The sequence below is a fragment of the Convolutriloba macropyga genome, chromosome 9 (genome assembly GCF_964194025.1).
Source record: "Convolutriloba macropyga chromosome 9, txConMacr16.3, whole genome shotgun sequence".
In the NCBI taxonomy this organism is placed as follows: domain Eukaryota; kingdom Metazoa; phylum Xenacoelomorpha; order Acoela; family Convolutidae; genus Convolutriloba; species Convolutriloba macropyga.
Genome location: NC_134476.1, coordinates 31,872,403 through 31,899,848, shown reverse-complemented (window position 1 = coordinate 31,899,848; position 27,446 = coordinate 31,872,403). Strand labels below are relative to the sequence as shown.

Below are 27,446 nucleotides of genomic sequence, written 5' to 3'. Positions count from 1 at the left end.
TCTGGTTTTTCCCATTGCCAGGTGTTTTTAACGATACGTTATAATATTGAAATCGTAGTAGTACTACTAAAGAAGAATTTTATTCTGAAGAAATAATACAATATTGAGGCGCACGAATTGTTGTATTTTATCAGGCGGGGTATGATTTGATCAGTGTGTAAATCGGATAAAGTTGTGTAAATCAGGGAACATTTTCCAGAGAAACCACTTCAAGTTTTAGGTTAATGCGAAAAAATTTTTCTTATAAGAAGTGAATTTTTAAAGAGATTTTTACATACCCTTCCTTAATGTGCAAAATTCTTCGAAATGCTACACAGGCAATTTTTGGTATCATGTTTTAACTAATCATTTGAAGTAATTAAAATTAATGGGAAGGTTAATTTAATTTTGTGCTGATTGGACCTATCTTTAAGGTTAACCACATCAACGAACAGCAAATAAAGGCAAAACACAGAAGTTTATTAAAATGTGCGAGAAAAAAATTATCGAATCATTTAATCGTAAGCTATTCACTGAGAACTTTTAAATTTTTGAGATTCTTTTGCGCGTCAATGGGACCATGGCAATTATTGGGATTATGACTTTAAAAATAAGTACAAATAACGAACTTCCAAAAATCACTATTTATGACTGCCCCTAGTATCGAAGTCAATAGAACCATGGGAAAGTCATTTTAATTTTGTGCTAAATTATGTTTAATGAATTCAGGGAAAATTTGGAGCTGCTACAGCTAGCTTATAAGAATTCTTTTTGTTTATCAAAGTTTCAGAGTTTTGGCACTTAAGCTAATACTGAGATGTGGTGGAGCATTATCAAGTCGACCATTTCGTTGCTATATTTGGTAAGAGGACTATAGTTATTACTATATGGTCCCAGAACAAACAGTTGTCCCAGAGTTAAAAATTGATTGTTTGCGCAAAATTTTAAATTGGTTTTTGAATAAACGACAGCTTTTTATCTGTTCCTGATAAGCTATATCAGAAATTTAAGCTATATCTGATTTAATTGACGGACGAACGAAAGGTCAAAGTTTGAAAAAAATGCTCTGACTTCTGTTTTGGGCATATACTACGTAACAGCATAAATGCAAATTTTAGCTCTTAAGTAAACAAAGCTGTGATCCTCACGAGAGTTGCTTCTTTTCAACTAGTTGTTTGCTTTTTCAGGTGCAATGAATAAAATGCAATTGTTTCTACTTTAACTAAATTGTCACAATGTTGAAAAGAGGAATAAAAAGCCTTGCATGTGATCAATTATATCAGTCAGCATCGAGGCGCTTGGCGACTGTATCGAGAAACCAAAAGGAAACAGCGCGTAGAAGTTCCCTTCCTGGACTTACTAAAGTAAACCATTTAAGATTTCGAAGTGTCGACTCTGGGGGGAACCAAGACGGAAATGGTCACGATAGCGAGTCAGTTCGAGCTCTATCAGTTAAAGACCAGGAAAATGCATTCTCGATTTCCAGGCGACGAGAAGAAGAATCGAGTAATCCAGACTCACGGCCGAGAAATAATAGCTTCATTTATCATTCTCGGCCACAGAATATGTTGGTTGATGCGAGTTCCTCCGGATCTGTTAAAGCGTTCTCACAGACCTCGGTGGATCGGTTGAGTCACCTGTACAATCAGCCGGAGGTTGATCACTACGCGGCGAGGGTGAGTAGATCTGAGAAGTAACAGATCAAAATATTCGGAGGAAGCTTCCATTACAAAGCACCCTTGAATTATTGAGAGCGTCATGTTTTTGCCTATACATTTTTTCATGTTCCTCATTCTAATTTTTCTTGAAAGATTTTGAAGGAATTATTGTAGCCGTGTGTGTCTTTTATCCAAAATTGCTTGACCGTTTTGATCATTTGTTCTAAAATACTCTTTCGCTAAACTTTTTGTCGAAACTTGGATAAACTGTTAACCCAAGTACATTAATTCCACGTGTAGCTCTTGTGACGTCGATACATGAAACATTATGAAACTTTCGTTTTTATGATTTGAGACATGTCAACTATAAACTATTTACTCTCAATGTAAACAAACTTAACCTCACCATCACACAATAGATTTTGCTGGATTCTAACAAGTTGCATTCTGATAAATAAAGTTTTGAGATATACTTACTCAATATCTGACATAGCTTGAATCGTTCCTTTGATGTTGTCAGCCCATACATCTGAAGTTGACCATCCTAAACAGCTATATTAAAATATAATACATGCACATGCAATAAACAAGACCACGATTTTGGTATATACCTATAACAACTAGAAGACAGATGTAGCATCACAGCTCTCGAAGAGTTTTAGTACGCTCTAAGAGTGCGATTTACCGAAGCTTCCGAGGACACAGAAGTTCATTTTGCGAAGGTCATTTTTGAGTTGTGAATTTTACGATCTTTACAATTAAAACAACTATAGCAAATGCAGCTGTAGGATATCAATGCAAAATTTTGCAATCGCTAGCTTTCTAGTATATTGATCTCTTCATAGGCAGTCACACAGGCTACGTATTTTTAAAATTCCAAGCTAGCTTGGATCTTGAAAAATGTAAATATGTTGATGGATAAAAACTTTTTGTCATAAGATTTCACGCTTTCATTTGAATACATTTTTGAGAGAAATAAACAAACAGGGCATATTTGAAAAGCGCGCGCAACACAACACACGATGAAGTCTCTTGAAATTGCCTTCTGCATTGTATAATGTTGGATTCCAATTGAGTATTCCTCATATGACATTCTTTCACTTAAATTATCCAATCAGTAGATTGTGGCTCAAAACATGTGTCCTTTACGTTTCTGAGGCCAATTCACATATTGGAAAGCTTTCAGTTGTGAATACGTGGGGGACATAATAGTAGGTAGCTTGCGATAAAGATTATCAAAAATGAGGTGGCGAAAGTCATTCAAAAAATACCAGAAAAATTCTCGAAAACGTTGAGTACATAAATTAAAATTGGGCGACTTCGGTCAAAAATCAATCCAGTTAACTCTTTAAGATTGAACAATGCTCTCAACTTCACATTTAGTGTTCGTTATAAGTTACGTAGAAGGATTGAAACTAATGGAAAAACGGGATTTATTGTATAGATTACATGACAATGTACCCAATGTTAAAGTATCCAACGCCATAGTACGCAAGTAATCCTTATGATATTTAATTGATCTTGAACGAAGTTTGACGCTATTAATTTTACCGAGTGCGTGTCTCTTTTGTGCAAAGTTTTTGTTTACCGTTTGTTTCAGCACATTCTTTCGATTTTCTTTCTCTAGTGACTTCTTCACGCTTGACTTTTGCGTGACCTAAATTGCTCTGATTCAAAAATTAAGATTGCTGCTAAAACAAAAGCAATTGTGAGATAATCCAGCACAAGGGCCTAATAGCCGATTGTCTAATGTTCGATTCTATTATGCCGGTGGGCGGGAGTTCGAAATTTTTTGCACCGTTTTCAAAATTTCTTGCACCCATAACAAATTATCTGCTACAGCCTTCTCTGAATTTAATTGCGTCTCTTTTCGTGCGAGAGCAATTTGTCTGGCGTTAGCTGCTTTATTTTTTGAATAATTTTAAACTTTTCATTTTTTTGTTGTACTTAATTCCTTTTATCAAACTTTTTTCTACGCAATCATATTTTAGCTGTTGATGGTGCAAGCAAATTTTATCAAACTTACAGCTCGTGCGTGCATTAGTATTTTTTTTCACATTGGGCAAGAAACACAAACCGAGTTCAATTTAAAGCTTTACATTGGCGGAGGTACTGACTTCGTTTTGTAGTCTAAATAATGTGGAATACTTTTCATTATGTGATAATCTAATTATAACTATAGAGTCAAAGATTACCAAACTTCCTCATAAATAACCAAAATCTCAACAAATATTCCTTGAACCTTAAAAAATGTGAGAGCTTTCCTAGATTACTAAAAATTGTCCTTGATTTATAATAGTTTCGGAAGTCTTAAAAGCTATCAGAATTTGAGCACAAAAATTGTCCATGAGTACAAGCTTTTTATGTCTTTACATTTTTTTTATTCAAAAAATTTTTGAAATTTTATTTTTAATGCAATTTCAAGTTAATGATTATTTTAAGTCAATACTAAACATATTGTTTCAGCGTGCATGCGAAAAAGTTTATGACCTATATGCCGTTCTGCATATTCTGAAAAAGTCAATATTTGTGTGAATAAAAAAGTCTGGCACGGATTTCTCCCAATAAGTTTTCAAAATGTCCGAAAATTAACTATCAAGAATTGTCTGGTTCAAATTAGTGGAATCCAAAAAATATTTGGCGTCAGAATTCAATTTCAACTGACACAGAAAGTGAATCAATAGCTTTTTAGGGAAAATTTTGCTCAGAGCATAGTTTGAGAGATGACATTTGATTATTAGTTCTCAGTGCTAGCCTTTGAATAATTGTTTAAGCTTTTCGTTTTTTAGCCCTCTGTTCGACTGACACCAAGCAGCATGTTGTATACAGGAGGCAGCTCAGATGGTCTGCATTTACTGGTGAGTAAGGGAAAGACAATTAGTTTAGTGTTGACAAAAGAAAATGGGAGCGTATTATCTGCTCGTATTATCTGTTCTTGCTTTTTAAAGAGCTATTATAATGTTAAAGCGGATATGAAGACTATTGTAGTAATTGTTTTGAGATTTCAAAAAGTATTTCGATCAATTGAACTTAACACAATATCAATTCAGTAAAAGGTAAAAGGGATATCAACAAAATAAATAGAAGGAAAGAAAAATTGATCCAATTTAGAAAAGTTATTTAGAAGGAAGATAATCCCTATGTTTATGTGAGTAATTTTTTTCTGCCACGTTTAGAAAAGCTCCCAGTATCTGCAAAAGGAGCTCCCGGTGCGTGTTGCCCACAGAATAGCAGGATTCCGCAGGTTGCCATTCATAGTGGCCATCAACCCTATTCTTCTAAGTGTACATGAGCTGTATTTGAGGACGTTCAAACTGTTGATACAAAGTGAACCTGTGAAAGACTCAGAATCCGAGCAGAGGTTGGTTGTTTTTTTCCAAGTTTTTTTCTGTTTTCATAACCCATATAATGGTTTGCATAGACTAATGGAAGGTTGGAGTAGCCATTGCATGTTATACATAAACAGTTGTAAAGGGTTGAACGTGTCAGATATAGCTGGTCAGATTCGAACGGAAGAAAGGAAATAGTTCCTGATCTCTGCATTTTTCATTTTTGATGTGTCAAGTTTGATTTTTGCAGATATTTGTTCGCATGAAAAGTATTTTTCATTGGTTCCTTTTTCGTTATGAGGCATTGTTTTTTCTGTTAAACTAATAATTCTTCAATCTATTCACGTTTGCTCTCTAGAATTCTGCTATGCATTGCTTTCACTCATTTCGTGCATGCAATTTTTTTAACAAAATCTTGTGAAAAGCACAATTTGGAATTTGGTTCAAATTCTAGTACCTCACGAATTCTCAATTAAACCATTTATGGAAGTGTTCCTATCTTGTTAGGATTTTAAATTTAATTTTCATAAGGTGGGCTGAATGTCCCCTTCTCTGTCCGTGCGTTGTTTGCCCTTTTGAATTAGCCAAATGGCCATCAGACGGCCTTTATCTTCACGCCACCTCTCAGACAAAAACCTTGAAATTAATGGAAATGGTTAACCTCACGCCTTCCCTTGAAACAATGCATCATTTTTGGCTGTGCAAAAACCGATTAATTGTCCTGAATTTTTGGGGCCCAGAAAGATGAGTCAAAAGTATAGTTGCATTTTTAGGCCTTCAATTTTTCAGGGTGAAATGGCTCAAATGGCTACAGTCTTAGTAAGTTATATCGGGTTTTGAGGTAATTTCGGTCTATAAATTATTATTACAAGTATTTTCGTTCCATCCCCCCTCCGCCCTTTCATTCCTGTTGTGCTATGAGGTTTGCATTTCTTGTGATACAAGAAGCCATAGATAATAAAAAAATGTGCCATAAAAACGGTAGTGTGATCCACGGGGGAAGAAGGGAAAGCTGTTATTTTTTCATCGGGATTGGATGAAAGCAGAATTTCTATTTAATGAATATTCCGCAAAGCGTGCTGGGGAAGCAACTTGTATGCAATGGTTTGAGGTGAATTTTTCGAACTGATAATTTTGTCTTATTGTTGGAAGAAAGATATGTTAAGAAAAATATTTGTTTTGAATCGAATTAATGATAATTTTACCGCAATTATGTTGAGATTTCTTGATGGTTTTTCCAGGCCCTTTTTAATTCCTTGTCGTGTGGTTATTTTGAGTATTCGGGGACAAAAAAAATCGCGTGGAAATGCGTGGTTCAATTTGAGATTTAATTTTGACAATTTTGATAAATTATTTTAAGTAATAGTTGGACACCGATTAAATTTTTTATCGAGGGCCCTAACGACACGAAGATTTCACCCAAATACGTTACTTTGTTTGTAATAATCAATAAATTTTGGGAAAAAAGTATTTTAAATAATCAAATTTGAGTGAGTTAGAGATTTGTCTTTTCACTATGAAAACGAACTGAAATGTATTGACAGCATTTCAAGTCTTTTTGTGTGTTCGGTTGACCTTCCATTTTAATTTAAATGTTTTCGGAACTTTTCGGAGTTTTTACCTGTTTTATCAATCTTTTTTGTCACACAAAATGAAACGGACAACGATTGGTTTCGATATCATCAAATTTTTTAATGCATTTCATGAAAGCGTGAAGTTTTTCTGGTGAATATCTTTTACGTCAACGAGAAGTGAAATTAGAGTAGCAATTTAAGTCGCGCTTCACTGGTAAAGGATGCGACAATCAAGTAGTTTAAAGCGTGAACACAATGGGTATTAATGGTTTTTGACTTTTGTGCTATGTTTTCATGAAATATTGTTGAGTATTTGAGTTTCGCCCGTGTTTTTTTTATATTTTTAATGTGTTATGACGAAGAATCATTAATGATTATTATAACAACGGCTTTCTAATAATGAATATTATAACAACGAGGCATAAAAATTTAACATTACTTGTTTTCAAAAAATATGAAAGAATTTGCGCGTATCCTTTATGAAAATTCTTACCAGCTCTTTAGATGGTATAAATGAAATTTAGTAAATGGTTCAAGTTCTATTATTCTTTCATGCAACTTCAACTGAATTGCATGCGTGACGTCGTTTTTCTCTCTTAGTGGAGATAGTTTTTTCTTCATTCGCGTGAAGTTTTTGGTCACAAATGATTTACCTCACTCTCAAAAATGACTTGCACACTATGAAATTGAATTTACTTAACATTCTGTACTTAAATTCAAAGAGATAAGGTCAAGTGAGTGCGTGTCACTCTAATTGACGGGTTTTCGAAGGCAGCTAATAGAAGCAGCAATACGTTAAACAGATACTTAATCTAAATGAAACTTCTCAGCATTTAAAAGCATTTGGTCTTTCTTTCACTATCTTTTTGAGACTGCAGATCTACAAAGCTATTGCGGCTATTTTTTTGGCAATCTGTCAGCTATTTTATTACACTACTTGTTTTCAGAAAATATGAGTCAATTTTTCAGTTTTCTTTTAAAGTCGCAGTTTATCATTTTTTTTGCAGGCACAGTGAAGTTGATAAATGTTAGGATGTTGAAGTAGGTTTCAATCATGAAATTTAAAAAAATGCTTCCAGTAATACAATGAGTGTACGCAAAATACCATGCCTATCTTTCAGTATAATTAAGAAAGAAGTTTTTGCTAAGTGTTTTGGTATTAAGTTTTGCTCAAATTGTTCCAACGTTTTCTTATGTAGTCTTTTTGCTATGTAAGTTATTAATCTATGATCTTCAATCATCTTTTTTCAAAGTTTTGAAGATCTTGTCATCTGTTTTGAAGATCTTGTCTGCTTTGTTTCTCTTGTAACAAGCGTTGTCTTGAAAGATTAAAATAGAGGATTAATTCTAATTACCAGATGGCTTTTAGTTATTTAATTTTAGCAATTCAATAGTACAAAAGTGATTAGAACCACGTTTTTTAAAAAGATTTTAGGGGGGAAGGCGCTAATTTTATCTCAAATCAATACAAGCATATGTTCTATTGGCGATTGCTGTCGTTTTAAAAACACCCCGTTTTGCCTTTCATTTTAATCGTTTTTTGTTAGTGTAGTCTTTGCTCACAAGATTTGGTACTGGTTTAGAAATCTAATAGAAGAATATTAGAGTTGTTGTTATCATAGTTGCTCTTAGAAATTTTTTAATTAATCATTGTTTCTCCTCTTAAATTGTTTTTTTCCGCAAAATTATTGGAAACTGGCTTTTGTTGCAGGATTGTAAACAAAAATTTAACTCACCGTTTAACACTGCTTGTCTTGAGGTGATGCATATCAAAGATAATTGTTTATTGTGGTGTTTTTGATCAAAGTGTTTCTCAGCTTTCATCTTAATCCTTGTGTTTGTCTCAGTTATCAGCAATGGTCATAAACTTAATCATATTTTGCAAGATTTAGTTGAAAAAGTTTAGTTTAATTGTAGTTGGAATTGAGGTCATCGAAAAAGCTTTGATAATGATTGAGAACCGTATAATCTTCGGCTGATTAGCTTATGGGCTTGAGTTTGGTTTAAGTTTATTGTATTTGAAAGCCATAAGACTATTTCTCAAACAAGTTTAAAGAGCAATTCAAACAAAGTGAGCGACCGATTGTTTTTTTTTGCTAAATGTTTAATCTGTAAAAGTAATTTATTGTAAAGATCGGGATGTCAGGTAGTTAGTTATGCTGATTTTCCCCTGAAAACGAGAAAGGAATGCTCACTGCTAGTTTGTATTAATTTTGAATAATTCACAATTTGCAATTGTCAATTTTTGTACGGCAGGTTTGTTTTGCCGATCTTCGCATGATTTCAATTGCTCGCCTTTTTTCTGCTGAGCCACATCGTGTGCCCTAACTTGTGGCTTTAGGCTGAAACTCAAAGAAATGGTTCTGTACGATAACTTGACTTGAAATCTGTAAAACAATGCTAATCTATAATGCCCCGGGTTGAGACGACTAAAAAAGAACCATTTTTGGATAAACTGTATGGATAAACCATTTTTTGTCGTTTTATTCGCTTCTTTTTGAATTCGAATACTGAGCAAGTCTTTTTCTACCTTCTTTTTTTCTTTTTCGTTTTTTGTTATTTTTAATTGCTCGCAAACGAAGTTTGTAGCAATTATATTAGTCCTGTCGGTCTTTTTTATGCAATTTTTCACTTGTCCGATTATTCGTCTGACGCTTTTGACTTTTCAGCCTCAAAAACGGGATGAACAGGTAGCGCCCAGTGGGCATTAAGTGCTCTTGGAGCTTTTCAACTATGTTTCAGCTCAAACTGTTTTGGAGACTTACACTTATGGTTTGATGTGCGGTTCTTAGAGGTTGAAGAACCCTCCACTATTGACAACCCCCCACTAATGCCCTCACCCCCTGAGCGCTGTTACCCCCCACCCACCCTACTGTTGCCCCCACCCCCCACGTTTCCAGCTACTGATGAACAACCGCTCGCTAAAAACACTCAAATTTAGACAATTTGCACAATTTTCAAGCTTTTTGAAAATTTTTGACATTTTTGATTTTTTTGGCCCTATGTGTGCAGGAACCTCTTCTAGGTTTTAACAATAGGTTACTGCATAGTTTCTAGTGATAATTGAATTGTTTCAACATTTTAAAATCACGAATTAAAGCATTTTTTTTGACAAAACGTGCAATTTTCGATTTTTTTGACATTTTTCCTTATTTAGGTCTTTTTAGACCCTGGGGCCAGAAAACATCCTAAGGGGTTTGATTTTAAGTTACTGACAAATTTTTTTGGCCATGAAATAGTTTTTCAACTTTTAAATGCCACAAACTTTGGCATTTTTTTTTTATAAAACTTGCTTTTTTTTCCAAGTTTTTAAAATTTTTGTCGATTTTTTTCTAAGTTTTTCAGGCTCAAGAGCTACGTTAACTCCTCTAGTGAACAAAGAGAACCTCCTCTAGTAAAGTCCTATTTGAAAATAGGTTACTATATAATCTGTAGATGTAATGGATTGTCTTGCAAGATTTTAACATCATGAATTTTAGCAATTTTTCGACACTTTTTGCCATTTTTGTCAGTTTTTTGACATTTATAGACATTATTCAGGTTTTTTGAGCTTCAAGGGTCAGAAAACAAACCTCCGTTAGGGTTTATAATAAGTTACTGGAAGATTTTTGTTGGTCATGGATTATTCAACTTTTTAATATCACAAGTTTTAGCAATGTTTTTTTTTTATAGAACTTGCCATTTTTTTAAGTTTTTTGAAATTTTTTGTCTTTTTTTTCATTTATTTAGGTTTCTCTGGCCTTATGAGCCACAGAATTTCCTCTATATTCTGATAGTATGTTATTGCATAGTTTATAGATGTAATGGAATGTTTTTCAAGATTTTCATATCACGAATTTAAGCAATTTTTAAAAAATATTTGCAATTTATTCATGTTTTTGAATTTTTTCCGGCACCAAGGCTCCTGGGACCTTCTCCAAGCTCCAAGCTTTGATAATAGGCTGCTGCATAGTTTTTATTTAGAGTTAAATGGATGGTGATCATTTTTTTATGACTCCAGTGTAAGTAGTTTTTGGATGAAATTTTATTTTTCCGAAAATTTTTGTTCCAAGTGTATGGATCTTTATGAGCCAGTGAAGCTGTTTCAGGCTTGAAACAGGATTACCGGATAGTCTCTCGATACAATGAAATGGTTCTTGAAATATTCATATCTTGAATTTCAGCAAGATTTTGTTAAAATTTGTAATTGTTTCCAAAATTGTTCAATATTTTTTGTCCTTTTCTGTTTTAACGACCATTATTGGCCTACGAAACGTTTTAGGTCTCGGAGATGGGTTACTTGACAGAACTTTTCAATCCAAAACAATCCAAAAAATGGTTTTAAACTTTTTTTACTGCGAGTTGAAAACTGTTTTAATTTTGCCTTTATAAGTTTTTTCTATATGATTTGTTTACTAACAAGGTTTGAAACTAGAAGTTGCAGAGTCGAATCCCATCATGGAATATATTCCTATCCCTTTTTCTCTCTGTCGGTTGGGGTTTCTTTCCTTCTCGTTACGTTTTATCTCTCTCGCTCTCTCTCTCTCTCTTTGTTGATTCCGCACTTCAGCTGCTGTTATGTGGCGTAATGTCAGCATCTCAGATCCTCATTAACAATGAGTTATAGTAGAAATGTTTTTATCATAAATGACCGAAAAGGCTCTTTTTGAGAAATAATTGTTAATTGCTCTCAAAAGCAATTTGTAGCAAATATATTAATCCTGTTTGTCTCTTTTATGCAAATTTTTGCTTGAACGATTTTTCGTCTGACCCGTTTGACTTTCGTTTTCAGAGACGTCATAAAGAGGTAGCGCCCAGTTTGCATTAAATGCTCTTGGGGCTTTTCAGCTCAATGGTCTTCAAGTATGCGATTTTCGGAATCTGTTTCGGAGACTTATACTTGTGGTGCGAAGGGCGGTTCTTTGAGATTGACCCCCCCCCCCCCCCCAGTTGCCAGCCCATCAGCCCTTCGGTGCAACCCCCCGCTGCGCTCACTTTGCCCGTTCAATTAAGCTAAAGCTAGCCTCACTAAACTGTGCCTAGCTACAGACGAAGCCAACTGCTCGCCGGTCGTTTGAGAGCAATTTGCCCGACGTTAGTCGATTATGTTAGTCTTTGCTCACAAGATTTCGTACTGGTTTACAAACCTACAAGAAGAAATTTAGCGCTGTTGTTATCAGAGTTTCTCTTAGAAGAAATTTTTAAATTAATTATTGTTCCTCCGCTTAAATTGTTTTCTCCGGAAAATACTCGAAACTGGCTTTTGATGCAGGATTGTAAACAAAAATTAACTCACCGTTTTACACTGGTTGTCTTAAGGTGATGCATATCAAAGATAATTGTGTTGATTTTGGTGTTTTCGATCAAAGTGTTTCTCAGCTTTCATCGTAATCCTTGTGTTTGTCTCGGTTGTCTGCAATGATGAAAACTTTATCATATATTGCAATATTTAGGTGAAGTTTAGTTTAATAGTAGTTGGAATAGAGGCCATCGAAAAAGTGTTGATCAAGATTGATAACCCTATAATCTTCTGCTGATTAGCTTATGAGTTTCAGTTGCAAGATTGGAAATGGAAGCAAGAATCTATGGAAAAAGTGAAGGGAAAGGCGGGATGAGCACAAATGTATGTCATGAATGAGCATTTGAAAATTTTATTGAAAGTTTATGGCCGTATTGCCTTTTGGTGTTGCTAATACTTTACCTCATGTTAACAACAAGGTTTTCTCATCTTTGTGATGTTTCAATTTCGTTTGAAGTCAAGAAACCGATCTTGGTTATTTTCAGACCCTCTGACAGTTGTTTTCTCATTTGATAAAGATAAAATGTTCTGGTTGAGATTAAAAAAAACATAACTTTTTGGCCTGCGTCTTGATCCAGTTTCATTCAGAGTCATTCAGCTTTTTTTTAATGTTGGTAATCTGAGCATTTTTGTGAAGATTCTGCCAATTCCTGAGAGGAGTGCTGAATGATCACAAAGACGTTGTGACAATGTTAGCAAGTGGATTCAAAGACAGTAGCAGATACCTGAATGTGGACATCCCCAATGAGACAACCAACTTGTACAGAAGTGATGCTGCAATGGTTGGTATTATAAACAATTTTTTCTCCAGTCAAAATTGTCCCTGTGTTATATAGAAAAGAAAATGAAGTAGTTTCAGTGGGTTGCAAATTGTTAAAAGAGCGTTTTCTGCTGTCACAATATCCAATTTTTGACAAAAATTGGTTTTGCCCAATAATACTAATTTTTTTAATGGTTTCCATATTAAGTTCTTATTGCAAGAAGGCTTCGGCGAGCAAGATATAATATGATTTAGAAGAGTTTGTGTTTTTTATAAAAACTATATTTAGAAAAAGCTGAAAAATTAATTATTTTTTAAATTTTAGATATATTTGAGCTTCCCTGTATACATAATAACGAAACTATCATAAAAATTACGATGTTTCAATAAAGAAAGGAATAATGGGTCAAATTTATTTTCTATAGCTTTTTTCCATTGTCAGTCTTTTTAAAGCTGTAGGCTGAGTGGAGCCATATTGCAGTGAGCTTGATTTTTTTGTTTCGTCGTCTGATGCTCTTTTTCGTTTTACATTTGTTCTAGAGCATTCTGTCGCTTCATGTTTTGGTCACGTTTTCACGCTTAATTCTTTGCTTGATTCCGAGTGGTTAATGCAGATGATTCTTTCGCCGGAGACTGGGTTTCGAACCTCTGTGTTGTCAATACTTTTTTGCGCCCAAAAATGTTCTCAATGATCAAACTAGAGTTTTGAATTAAAGTTTTTTTGCGTGGCCGCAATAACGTTTTTTTTAACTCGTATCTGTATCTGTTTCTATCTGTATTCTAAAGCACGCGAGTCTATTTTGCAACTATTCCGGATTCTGCCGGCTAAATTAAATTATTTTCTGTTTAAATTGTAAACGTCGTTTTGGATTGTGGCAGTATAATTGTTAGTCAAAATTTATAATTTTTTTCTGCAAACGTTGATTTGTATATTCTTAACTGTTTTAATTATAACATGTACGGACTGCGTTTACTTAGATCCTAGAATTTGCTGTTCCTGTCCGAAGATTTTGGATAGATTGTTTTTATGATGGATAGTTGACTTTTGCTTTTGATTGGTTATAAAAATAGAAATTGGAAATTATTTCACGTTATAAAATTGTATATTTTCGGTTACTACCATTACGGTACTGCCGTTAAGTGTCTTATATAAAAGTTTAGTAAAATAACCCGTAAGTTTAGTTTATTAGTAGTTGGAATTGAGGTCATTGAAAAAGTTTGACCAAGATTGATAACTGTATAATCTTCTGCTGATTAGCTTATGAGTTTGAATTTGTTAGAAATTTATTGCATTTTAAGCCATAAGGCTTTTTTACACCTTTTCAAAAGTAAGTTTAAAGAGCAATTCAAACAAAGTTAGCGACCGAGTATGATTTTTGCTAAAGGTCTAATCTGTAAAAGTATTTTATTGTAAATCGAGACGGTGATGTCAGGTAGTAAAATATGCTGGTTTTCCTTTGAAAACGAGAAAGGAATGCTCACTGCTAATTTGTATTGATTTTGAATAATTCTCAATTTTCAAATTTCAATTTTTGTACGGCAGGTTTGTTTTTCTGATTTTTGTGTGAGTTTAATTGCTCGACTTCTCTCTACTGAAACACATCGTGTGGTCTAACTGGTGGCATTTATTTAAACTCAAATTAATAGTTCTGTGTAACAACTTGATTTAAAATCTGTAAAACAACGCTAGTCTAAAATTTCCCTGGTTGAAAAGTCTCTGGTTGTTCTGATGGTTAGAGAGCAGATAGTTTGAAGACATTCAGTTATGTTTGCTTCAGAGTTGTTTCGACAATCTTTCCATAATAGGAGGAGGTTCTCTTGGTAACTCTTTTTTGCGGAGTGATTTTAGTTGAGCTTCATTAGTTCTAGGAGCAAGAAGCAAGTAGTTTAAAGCTCGAGCACACAATAGTCATCTAATGGTTTTTGACTTTTGTGCTATGTTTTCATAAGATATTATTGAATATTTGAGTTTCGCACGTGTTTGTTGATAATTTTAATGTGCTGTGACTCAAAAATATTAGTGAAAATTATGACAATGGTTTTTTAATGAGGCATAAATGACAGTAGTTAATGGTTTCAGTTCTTTTTTTGTTTATATGTTTAACATTGCTGGAGATATAGAGCCGCAATTTTTTTGCAGTTGTCGCAAAGTTGATAAATGTTAGAATGTTGAAGCATGTTTCAATCATAAAATAAAAAAGAATGCTTCCAGTAAAACGATGAGTGTTCGCAGAATACCTTGCCGACCTTTCAGTCTAATTTTGAAAGAAGTTACTGGTCAAAATCTTCTTTGTATTTATTCAGCTGTTTTAGAATTCAAAACTACATAAGTGAAACCTGTGTAAATTATTAGTCAATGAGTTTCAATTATCTTTTTTCGAACTGTTTTGAAGATCTTGTCTTAATTGTTCCTCGTGTAACAAGCGTTGTCTTGAAAGATTAAAACAGAGGATTAATTCTAATTACCAGATGGCCTTTAGTTTGGTTTAACGATTCAATAGTACAAAAGTAATTAACACCACGTTTGTAGAGATTTCAGGGGGGAAGGCGCCAATTTGAACTCATATCAACAAAAGCATATGTTCTATTGTCAATTGCTGTCGTTTTAAAAACGCCCCGTTTTGCCTTTTATTTTAATCGTTTTTTGTTAGTGTAGTCTTTGCTCACAAGATTTGGTACTGGTTTAGAAATCTAATAGAAGAATATTAGAGTTGTTGTTATCATAGTTGCTCTTAGAAATTTTTTAATTAATCATTGTTTCTCCTCTTAAATTGTTTTTTTCCGCAAAATTATTGGAAACTGGCTTTTGTTGCAGGATTGTAAACAAAAATTTAACTCACCGTTTAACACTGCTTGTCTTAAGGTGATGCATAGCAAAGATAATTGTTTATTGTGGTGTTTTTGATCAAAGTGTTTCTCAGCTTCAGCTTTCATCGTAATCCTTGTTTTTGTCTCAGTTATCAGCAATGGTCATAAACTTAATCATATTTTGCAAGATTCGGTTGAAAAAGTTTAGTTTAATTGTAGTTGGAATTGAGGTCATCGAAAAAGTTTTGATAATGATTGAGAACCGTATAATCTTCGGCTGATTAGCTTATGGGCTTGAATTTGGTTTAAGTTTATTGTATTTTAAAGCGATAAGACTATTTCTCAAACAAGTTTAAAGAGCAATTGAAACAAAGTGAGCGACCGATTATGTTTTTTTTGCTAAATGTTTAATCTGTAAAAGTAATTTATTGTAAATTGAGATCGGGATGTCAGGCAGTAAGTTATGCTGATTTTCCCCTGAAAACGAGAAAGGAATGCTCACTGCTAGTTTGTATTAATTTTGAATAATTCACAATTTGCAATTGTTAATTTTTGTACGGCAGGTTTGTTTTGCCGATCTTCGCATGAGTTCAATTGCTCGCCTTCTTTCTGCTGAGCCAGATCGTGTGCCCTAACTTGTGGCTTTAAGCTGAAACTCAAAGAAATGGTTCTGTACGATAACTTGACTTGAAATCTGTAAAACAATGCTAATCTAAAATGCCCCGGGTTGAGACGACTAAAAAAGAACCATTTTTGGATAAACTGTATGGATAAACCATTTTTGTCGTTTTATTCGCTTCTTTTTGAATTCGAATACTGAGCAAGTCTTTTTCTAACTTTTTTTCTCTGAAGTTGTTTCATTACTGGATATTCTTTCAAATCTCACAGTTACTGGGTATCTTATCAAACGACGATCAAAAAATCTTTTGTTTTTTGAATTCATCTCGAACATTTTTCGTTTTTTAAAGACATCAAAAGAAGATATAAATTTCTTATTGGGTATTCTGCCTGCTTCATCACCGGTGAGATTTTTCCAATCGTATCCCTACTCACTTTTTTAATTTCATTTTCAGGTCACAAACGAAAATTAAAAATGCCTCAAATTTTTTTAAAGTCTCAATTAGAGCAAATACGCGTTATCACCATGTTTGCAAAGAAAGTTTTCGAGAAATGCAACAAAGAAGAATTAATTGCAAAGGTTTTGGAGACCTATGAAAAAATACAAGAAAAAGACAATATCATAACAAAACTTGAAAAAGATCTTGTTAACTATGAAATGCAAAAACTAATTGTCGGACATCAAAAAGAAACTATTGATCGCATGGAAAGATATCGAATTTTTCAAAACACAAACTTCTTAAGTTATTGGTAATTTACTTGAGAGACAGGAGACGTCAAAAAGCAACAGTCGTGTTGATCCTCCACTGAAAATTTATCAACCAAAAATGGTACCCCGATTTGCCAAGCAATTAGTTATATCTGATAGTACTTTTTGGAAATTAAATCAGCATGACATTTCGCAGCAGACTGTAATCCACTCATATTCATCTGCAACATTAGGAGACATTTCTAATGTAGTTGATTGCTATTCCCCTGGAGCCAAAACGGAAACATTAATTGTCGGTCATAATTCAATTGACAAAGGTGTTTCTGGACAGGAGGCAGCGACTCAACTCAAAGAAACAGTGGACAAATGTATGCAAAATTTCAAACCTCGTCGTGTTGCTATATGCAAAATTGGCCCGGCAAAAGATTGCTGCTATGGAAGGAAAACAAACAACGAGGAAATATCGAAATTCAATGACCATCTAGAAATGATAAGCCTAGAGCTTGATGGATCCTATCCTTGGTCACGGATTGAAGTTTTGGAAAATGCGCTATCAAATGATGAATATTTTGATGGAGTGCATCACAATAATGGCAGTATAAAAAATCTGGTAGAAAACTTACGTCACTATGATAAGCTACCACATAAGCTACCGGCATCACAGAATACAGTTCAACCACTGAAATTTATTAGAAATTTGAATTTTGCTTCAGTTGAGTAACTTTTTTTGATATGATAATTTTACCGTTTGTTTTATCTTTCTCGTTTTTTTGGAAATGTGAAAGGCCAGGTATACATTAAGCAACGTTACTTAACTCAAGTAAATAAGAAACATGATAATTTAGAAAATGTGCTGATTTATTTCCAGAGAAGGCCGATTTTATCATTCATTGCGGCTGTTCGTACTGTTTCACTTTTTTCTAACAGAAGTTTTTTGCTTCTTTGTGGTGACATAGAAAAAATTCTAGACTCTTTGATGCTTCAAAACTTTCTACTTTGGATGATGCTATATTTGACGCTCAAAATGGCATTAAATTTCAAATTTTCAACGCTCACAGCATACAAAATGAGTATCAAGATATATCAAACTTGCTCCAGCAACTTGATTCGGAAACTACTGTTATGGTAACTGAAACTTGGATGAGCGAAGAACAAAGCTTGAATATAAACCTCAGCGCTGAGCACAATTTTTTGCATATAAACTGGTCACATCAAACCGGAGCAGATAAGGGTGAGGGTGTAGGAATATGGATCCCTAAGAAAATAAATTTTAAACGCAGAAGAGAATTTGAGTTAGCGGATCCACAATTTTTTGAAAAGTTGTGGCTGGAACTAGGCAACCCATTAACTGAAAAATGTCTCATTAACATCTATCGTCCACATCGAGGCCTGGGTGACTTCTTTTTAGACGAATTAAGTGCAGATGTTTCTAATGCGTTCTCAGCTACAGATAATATTCGCTTATTTGGTGATTAACATTGATATGTTGAGTGTAAATGGGCAGAAAAGCCGTCAGAATTTTGCGGTGGGACTAAGATTACAGTTATCTAACATTGATATTCTACACGCATAAGCAACAATAAAAGAAGTTTGATAGATCACTGTTTTTCGGCTAATTAGCAAATCACTAGTTGGAAAGTCTGCTTACCTCCTTTCAATATTGATCACAATGTATTTTTTTCCAGAGCAAACTTTTTTTGTTAGAAGAAAACCAAAATTATTTTTATTAAACGAGATACCAAAAATTTTGTCGATGAAAAAAAAAGAGATCTGGCTCTTGCAGATTGGAGAACAGTTTATCATCAAAGAAACTGAGATGAAATGTTTGCAGAGTTTAACAGATTTTTTTGACAATACTCGAGAAAAACGCACCAACAGAGAAGAAATTAGTTTCCAATATAAAAAAGACTACTTCAGAAAAACCTTGGGTGACAAAAAAACATTTAGTTGCCGAGAAACATCATTACTCCAATGACTACAAATTGACACAAAGTGCTGAATCATTTGTGTCATTTAAAAAGTATCGCAACCTTGTACATCGAAAGTTAAAAGAAGCACAAAATCAATTTTCAGAGGATTTTTTGTGAAATTGAAATCTCAAAAGAGAAATGGAAATTCATTAAGAAAAAAATTGGAAAAAACAACAGTCCAAACATCACTGAAATTGATGAGAATGGTAAAAAAAAGAAAGACAAAAAATCAATATGTAACGCTATTAACAGAGTTTTCAGCGAAATGGGCATCTACAGAGGGCAGATTGTTCCATTGAACGTCGAAAAATTAGAGCGACAATTTCAAGAGTTTTACTTTAGACCTGTTACTTTGAGTGAAATCTATAAAGTTATTGACATCTAGACAACAACAAAGTACCATGGCGGGATAAATCAATGCTTGGCCATTGGAATCCAGAAAATATGCTATTGGGACACATCTTCAGATTATATTTAACGATTGTTCAAGAGAAAGTTTTTCCAACAATTCTTAAGGTTGCACATATCACACCAATTTTCAAGAAAGGAGATGTTTCTGTTTTCACTAATTATCGTCCAATTTCTGTAACACCAACTCTCGCAAAAGTTTTTGAAAGGCTTTTACTTGATCAGCTAGTAAAATATCTTGAACAATTTGCGCTCTTGAACAAAAAACAATTCGGTTTCCAATCTCAAGTCGTCTACTGATACTGTGCTTTACTTTATTGAAAAAAATAATAGGAAATATGGAAGATAACAACGACACAGGTGCTGTGTTCTTAGACCTTGCAAAAGCTTTTAATTCAATTTCACATGAGATCTTTCTCAAGAAAGCTGAAAATTTCAACCTCTCTCAATCAACATTTTTAGTTCTCAAATTTTTTCTCAAAATCGAGCAATGCCTAAAACTGGGCATTGACTTATCAGATAAAGTAACTATTAATCATGGTGTTCCACAAGGAACTCTGTTAGGACCTCTTATTTTTCTGTTATAAATCAACGATTTTTCTGAAAAGCTGGAAGGTGAAAATGAAAAACAGATATTATTCTTTACAAATCATACTAATTCGGATCCAGAGTTTTCTTTTAAAGGCGAAGTTATCAAACCAGCTCGTGCATGTCGTTATCTGGGAGTACAAATTGATTCAAACCTAACCTTTGAAAATCCCCTGAACTCAGTTTTAAGCAAAATGGCTAATGCAATTCGTTCTTTGTATCTTGTAAGAAATCAAATACCTTTGAAAGCAAGAATTGATGTTTTCAAGTCAGTTGTACTCTCTCATCTTTCTTTCAGTGGAGTATTCCTTCAAACTCTTACAGTGAAAAACATAAACTGCATAAACAGGCAAATTAGCTGGGGAAGAAAAATTTGTGATTTTCGTCAAAAATTTGACCACTCCATTGATCTTCTCATTAAGGATCGTATCCTGCCAGCCGAATTGTTTATCTCAAAAGTTAGCCTAATGAAGCTACAAACAGATATAAGACAATGGGAAACATCCGAAAATTTTAAGATGTTTACTAGTGACCATAACGCTAGACAGAACAAGAGAACAAATCAAATTATTATAAAAAAGAAAACGAAAACGAAGTGGACTAACAAATCTTTACTCTTGAAAAGCGTTCAAAAATGGAACAAATTGCCTTCTTCAATAAGAACTTTTTGCAGTGAAACTTGTTTCAAAAATGTTTTAACCGAGTTTTTGCTCGATCAACACAAGAAAGTACCCGTTAATAGACAAATAGGAGCATTCAAATCCTATTTTTACCTATGAAAACGAACTGCCACAATTTGAAGATTATTATATTAATATTAATGCTGATTAATTTATTTAACGTTTTAGAGCATGTAGATGTCTAACCTTAGGGTTATAGTATGAGTAATTTACATGTTTCAAAAAAAAGTCTCTGGTTGTTCTGATGGTTAGAGAGCAGATAGTTTGACACTATGCAGTTGTTTTCTTCAGAGTTGTGTTTTTACAATCTTTCCATGATGGGAGGTTCTCTTGATAAGTCATGTTTGTTGGATTTGATATCCTTTTTTTACAATCCAAAGAATTTAGACTGTATTGGTGCTCCTTTTTTAAAAGATGAGTTGACACCTTTTCTATGGTGTACTATAAACTGCAAGTTTTCTTTCGGTTGACATATTATTTTTAATTTGGAAGAACAACAAAGATCTGTTCTTTTTGTCCTGATAAAAATGGGACTTTGTTTTATGAAGTTATCTTTATTCAAAAGGTTTGCTTGTGTATCTATGTTCAATTGCTATTTCCTTCCATGATTTTTTTGCGTTTTCATGACTATAGGAGTATTCTTGTTCTCGTCGCGACTGTAAATAGTTTATTGTCCTGTATTGAATTCTCTTCTCCGTCGTCTTGTATTTGAAACTCTTCTAATAAGAAAGTTTCTTTCATAATTGTTTTTTTTAAACTACAGATTGCACATTTGATGAGTGAAATTGGGTTTATTTGAACTGAGCGGTACATTTTTACAGAGCCCTTTGCATTGCCGATTTAACTCTTCGAATACCAAAGGTGGTACGCAAAAAAGTTGGGATTGAAATCCTCATTTGAGATTTTCCCCCTTTTCAACATTGTTTTTAACTCGGTGCACTTCTGAAGCAAGGAGGACCTTTTTTCGACTATTTCAAGTTTGTGATATCCCACTCAATCGCCTCTACTTTCGACTCTGAGCCTCGAAAATCTCTAAAGCTAGGATTGGTCTGGGGCTCATTTTTTCACTCAATGCAAAAAAGTGCAATTTTTTGCGCAGAAAACGAACGTAAGTATGCGTGTTCAGCAGAAAAACAAAATCAGTTTTTCAAGTTTAGCCCTTGAAATAGATCCGCTTTTTAAAGAGTGTGCCGGATCACAGCAGACCTAAATTCGACGGTTTTATGGTTGAGCGATAGAGTACTAGAGTACCAAAATTAATGTGCGCTGTAAAACTCCATCACTTTTCCCCACATTTTTAATAGCCGCGTCAGCAATTCCAGGCGGCTATTTTTGCGCTCCTATTTTATACAATTCAAAGAATTTGAATTGTATTTGGGCGCTGTCTTTTTACGACTCGAAGAGGAGTATTGGAGAAGTCCTTTTTTTTTAATCAATTTTATTGGAGTGATTTTTGAAGCGGGAAATGAAAAACGTGAAAAAATTTGGAGTGATTTTGGCGCTGAACAAAAGTGAAGAGCGGAGCGAAAAGAGAGTGGTTTTTGTTCATACCGCTGTTTTTGAGAGAGCGAGAAATTGATGTCTGAAAAAATTTTCTCTAAGCGAGCGAAATTTTTTTGTTCACGTGCGGCATTTTAAAGCGGTTTTTTTCATTTATTTTGGTTAACAGGTTTGGTTATGACTAATAGCCGCCCTCATCTTCTCAGCCGGCTATTATAGCGCTCCTATTTTTACAATTCAAAGAATTTGAATTGTATTGGGGCGCTGTCTTTTTTTTTAAGATCTGTTCACGCCGAAACAGGAAATGGAGCGAAAAAGCGAGTGGTTTTGCGGCGTGAATTTTCTTCGCTCTAATTTTAAAGTAGAGTGAGAAAATGGTGTTTGAACAAAAATTCGGTTTCTCGGTAGTGGTTTTTTGTTCACATGCGGCAATTTCACTCTGATTTTTACTGTTTTTTCGATTTTTTGGATCAGATTTTTTTCTAAATGGTTTTTCCAACCCATTCATAGTCCGTTGTAGGTCTAGTTTTCTGTTTAGTCAATGAAAATTCTTTGAATTGTACGTCAGGACTTGTCCTGCTATGTTTTTTTTACTTCGTCGAACTTTTTTCGCTTTACCATTTTGCCGCTTTTTCGACATTTTGCGTGAAATCCTTTTGACTTCTCTAGGCTAGTTTCTCTCTTCTCTCATTCTGCTAAAAGTGAATTTGAACATCAGTTGCTCAGCAAAGCATTTCAAAATGAACAGAGTCAGTATAAAAAATTGAAGTCAGAAATAGAAACGAGATAAAACCATAAAGCCCAATTTTAGATGCCCGCTATTTGAACGTCGTTCCTATATGTCTTAGTTACCATCTCTTATGCTTATTGGTATTGATAGTAGCCCCTATAGCCTCTCTCTAAGAACAGAAGTATGTTCAACTACGAAGAAATGCCATCAAAATAAATCGGACTTAAAAAATGTTTTTGAACAAAATTTTTTTTTCAATATCTTCTATTCTTTCAATCCCAATCATGCTTATTGGAATCAACGGCGGCTATTTTCCGGCAATCTGCCGGGTATGTTTTTGTTTTAATTTTAGGCTGGTTTTGGTAGTGCTTTGAAGGTTTTTGGAAATTTATGTATTTAATGTATTTTGCTGATTTTCGGGCTAATTTTTGCGTTTTTTGACGAATATTTTGTTTTACTGGCTCAAATGGGTATTGAAGAAACGCCCTCTACTTGAGAATTTTTATGATAACAATTGGTTCCAGTTTTGTGGGTATGGACCATTTTTTGTTGAGAAATATGACAAAAAAATGGCGAAAATTGGAACTATTTTTCTCAATTTTTTTTTGCAGTTTTTCGTTTTTTTTTTTCTGTTTTTGGCGAAGTTTCTTTGCCTATTATGACTTGCCTATTGTTTTATGGGTATCTGGATACCATATTGATTGAAGGGAATTTTTCTTTGGATTTATATGTTTTTGAAATATTAAAAAATTTAGAAACTTTTTCCAGTTTCTCAGTGAAAGTTGTTTTTAAGAACTTTTTTTTCTTAATTTTAGCCTAAAGTATTTTTTCAAAATTCAAGTGGTTTTTGTAACTACTAGTTGTTTTATTGAAGTTATTTTGGCAGAGATAGTTTTTTCGGGATCTCAATTTATAACAATATTTGATCAGATTTGTTATCATATTTTAACGGATTTGATTTTATTGTTTTTACATTTTTGTTTCATGACTTTGTTTCATGATAATCATAAATTAATGAAGGCACGTTTTGTTTGATGAGTAGTTGGATGGCGTTTAAATGGTTTTGCGCTTCGAGTCGTTTCCGGAATTCTTCCGGCTATGTTTTCTTTTAAGATCTGTTCACACATTTTGATGATTTTTGAAGTCAAATTGGAGTAGTGATTTTTGGCACGCCGAAACAGGAAGTGGATTGAAAAAGCGAGTGGTTTTTCGGCGTTAAATGTTTTTGCTCTAAATTTAAAGTAGAGTGCGAAAAGGGTGTTTGAACAAAAATTCGCTTTCTCGCTAGTGGTTTTTTGTTCACATGCGGCAATTTCACTTTGATTTTTACTTTGTTTTTTCGATTTTTTGGATCGGATTTTTTTCTAAATGGTTTTCCCAATTCATTCATAGTCCGTTCTGGGTCTAGTTTTTTGTTTTTTCAATGAAAATTCTTTGAATTGTACGTCAGGACTTGTCCTGCTATGTTTTTTCACTTCGTCTAACAGATTTTTGTTTCGTCTTACCGTGACTTCATATCTGCTTTTAGGTCAATTGCGTGACTTACCTCATTCAAAAAAATTATTTCTGAACTCATTTATGGTACTTTATTTTTTATGAACATCTACTAGTTAAAGATCAATAGTGTGAATCTAAGTGGTGCCAAACTTTTATGCCCTAATTCTTAGTATTATTCTTGAATTTTTGTTTTCGAATATCAATTTTGAGAAAGCTCTTTTAGGGCTTTTCCCTATAGACTGTATATGTCATAAAATTGACAGTACGTATCTAACCCAAAAAAAATCGAGGGGTCTTCTAAAGATTTTTTGGTCAATATGCCTATCTTGTTTCTTTAGTTGTTTCAATTCATGGAAGGCCACAAGCGTCTATCGCGGCTATTTTCCGGCAAGCTGCCGGCTATGTTAACATTTTCCCACTAAATTGTTTTTTAAGTCTTCCAATACTTCAAAACTGAACGGCAGCAGGAAAATTTTTGTCCGTTTCGAGAGATCTAAAAATTCATCCTGTGAGAAAAAAATTGTCACGGTATTGAAGTAGGGAAATTACAAGGAAACTGAAATCTTTTTTAAATTTATCCTCTCACGAGACGAGTAAAATTGTGAAATTTTTATAAAAGTTGCTGGTGAGCGCTATCACAGCTTGCTATTGAAATTTAACCAGGAGGCTCGTTAATGTGCGTTTGCACATGATGTTCCGACCCGCCCTCATCTACATTTTTGACTTGTCTGTCTTTTGACTTAAATTTTTGCGAAGAATAGTTGTTTGAGTTTAAAAAATTCGTTACATAACTAAACTAATAACTGAACTAAAAAATGCCCACTTCTCATTACAACGAGATCTGCCACTGAACATACTACGAGAAAAAAATAACAACAAAAAACAGCAAAAACAAAAACTTCTCGGCACGGCAAAAACTCAATATCTTAATTTAAAAGCACCTAGTAACAACGTTAAATTACAATCAGACAAAACCCTGGCTACACAATTTTACTACTCTTTCCAACTACACATCAGATGGGATTTTTTCTTAATGAGATTAGGTAAAAAGTCGACAAAAAAGAGAAATAATGAGGCGAAATTCAAAAATCAATCAGCATTTTTAAACCAAATAATTTTAAAAGTCTTAAAATAATTAGATTTTAAGATAAATCTTGATAAATTTGCTAAAAGGTCATAATGAAACCAATAAGAACTGTCTCTGATTGGACTAAGCCACAGGAACGGACTACAGATGCAGAAAAGCTCAAAAAATACGAACAGCAAATTACAAACATTTCGAAAACTCAAATTAGTGAAGCCATTAAATTTATTAGCTATTAACTGAGTGTTATGTATTTTTATTGCAATTTCTGTTGATACTAATTCAGCTAGAGTTATAGTGAATAAATAATTTCCATTGGGCCACATTAGAAAAAACGCAAAAATACCAAATTCAAATAAAAATTGAGCGAGAAAAGTGTCACAACCATTGAATAATGACGTTTTCCAATAAACAACGTTTCTACTGTCAATTAATTTTTACAACAATGGGATTGGATTTTTCTTTTTAACAGTTTGACTCCAATAAATCAACAAACATGAACAAATACATTAAAACCACAAATTTTTGAGAAAACCCGTAGTATCAACGCCATTAAGTTCAATAGTTTTCAACGAAAGCTAATGAATACGCAAAGTTACGCCTCAATGAGACAACAAGGATGCTTGTCATTCATAAGTCATCAAAAGGACATTATAATAGACTATGAAATGACTATGAAAATAACAATGAATACAGGCCAATTCCAAAAATTAAGTAGATAAGTGCGAGAGGAAAGGGTCGTTTTTCTCTGAAAACTTTATATATGATCCATTGAACGTCATCTCTTAACCAATGCAACTATCAATAATGTATTAAGATAAATAATTAGTAGAATAATGTGTTAAGATGCCAAAAGGAACCGAAGTCAACACCAATAGACAGAAGATAAAACCGCTAAATAGATCTTGGTTGAAGTAGAAAAGAAGGGGGTGCGGTCATAACTGAGATTGACTTACAGGCCACGAAAATAAGTTTAAGATCGGTTAATTTTCAAAAAAAGATTTCGAAAATTTTATCTTTACAGCCATTAATTTCAATAGCTTTCGGCGGAATTCAATAAGTACGCTGAATTGGAGCGTATGCCTCGATTGGAGGACAAGGATGTTTGTCATGCATAGGTTATCAGTAAGACATCACAATAAGTCTTATGACTATAGAAAAAACAACAAATACAGGCAAAAACAAAAAATTCAGTAGAAAATTGTGAGAAGAAAGTGTCAAAGCCATTTAAACCATGATTTTTCTTAAAAACTTTTTTGATGATCCACTGAAAATCTTCTCCAAGCCAATCGGAGATATCAATATCAGGATAATAAGATAAGATTTCAAGAGGAACGAACAATAGGAAAATGTCCAAAATTTTTTAAAATTTTTTTTAAAACTGTGGCATTTAAGTCACATAAAAAAATGTTTAAAAAATCAAACCGCTAACCAGAATAAATTTGGTTGCAGTAGAAAGGAAGGGGGTCCTCTCGTTACGGAGACGGACTTACAATTCACGAAAATATGTTTTTTATCGGTTTATGTTTAAAAATTCTCGGAAAAGCGTTTTTGAAGTCTTAACAACCATTAGCTGTCCACTGAAAGCTCTGGATAGGTTCACTTATTGCGCAATACGAAACCTAATGCACTGTTAGTCAACAAGACTATGCCGTATGACTCCAAAAATTTAGTAAAACTTCAGAAAGATTTAAAATTACGAAAACTCAAGAGTCGAAGCCCAAAAAAACACGAGGGATTCCTTGACTACGAATTTTCATTTTTAATGGGTTTCATCTGTAATTTTTTCTTTAACTGAACCCAGATTTGGAAGAAGACTAGCCTCTATGTGACCCAAGAAAACAAAAAGAAAAGTTTTCTAAAAAAGCTCTCAAATAGAATTCGAATTGTTTTGATAGTAAATTTTCTTATGAGACCAGAACTAGTATTTTCGTCGCCTTTCGTCTATTAGGAGCTCAAAATTGTTTCATTTTGTGGCGTGAAATGTAATTTTGAATTAATATTTCAGTAAAAAATATCTGAATTTGAAGAAAAATGACACAAAATGAACAAAATCATGCTAAATATCCCGTGTTCACACAAAACTTCAATCCTCGATAACTCCTCGAAAAGACAAAATTCAAAAAATCTTTTAAGTTTTGATTTCTATGCTGGACGAGCTTTTTAATGTTGCCACTCACATTTTTCTACGACGAATATATCGATCGGCCAAAATTGTCTGAACAAAAAACCATTTGAGTATATAGTTCCTCCCCCAAGTGGGGTCGGAACAATAA

The 27,446-nt window shown here is 33.6% G+C and overlaps 1 protein-coding gene across 1 annotated transcript in view; it reads left to right on the top strand.

Moving 5' to 3' along the window:
* The first annotated feature begins 1,170 nt into the window (after positions 1 to 1,170).
* Positions 1,171 to 27,446, top strand: part of LOC142345731 (branched-chain alpha-ketoacid dehydrogenase kinase-like) — a 42,712-nt gene continuing 16,436 nt past the window's right edge. Inside the window, exons 1-4 of the mRNA XM_075398020.1 lie at positions 1,171 to 1,655; positions 4,427 to 4,495; positions 4,814 to 4,998; positions 12,456 to 12,600. Coding sequence (XP_075254135.1) covers positions 1,215 to 1,655; positions 4,427 to 4,495; positions 4,814 to 4,998; positions 12,456 to 12,600 — 840 coding nt within the window. The 5' untranslated portion in view covers positions 1,171 to 1,214. The remainder of the gene's footprint in view (positions 1,656 to 4,426; positions 4,496 to 4,813; positions 4,999 to 12,455; positions 12,601 to 27,446) is intronic.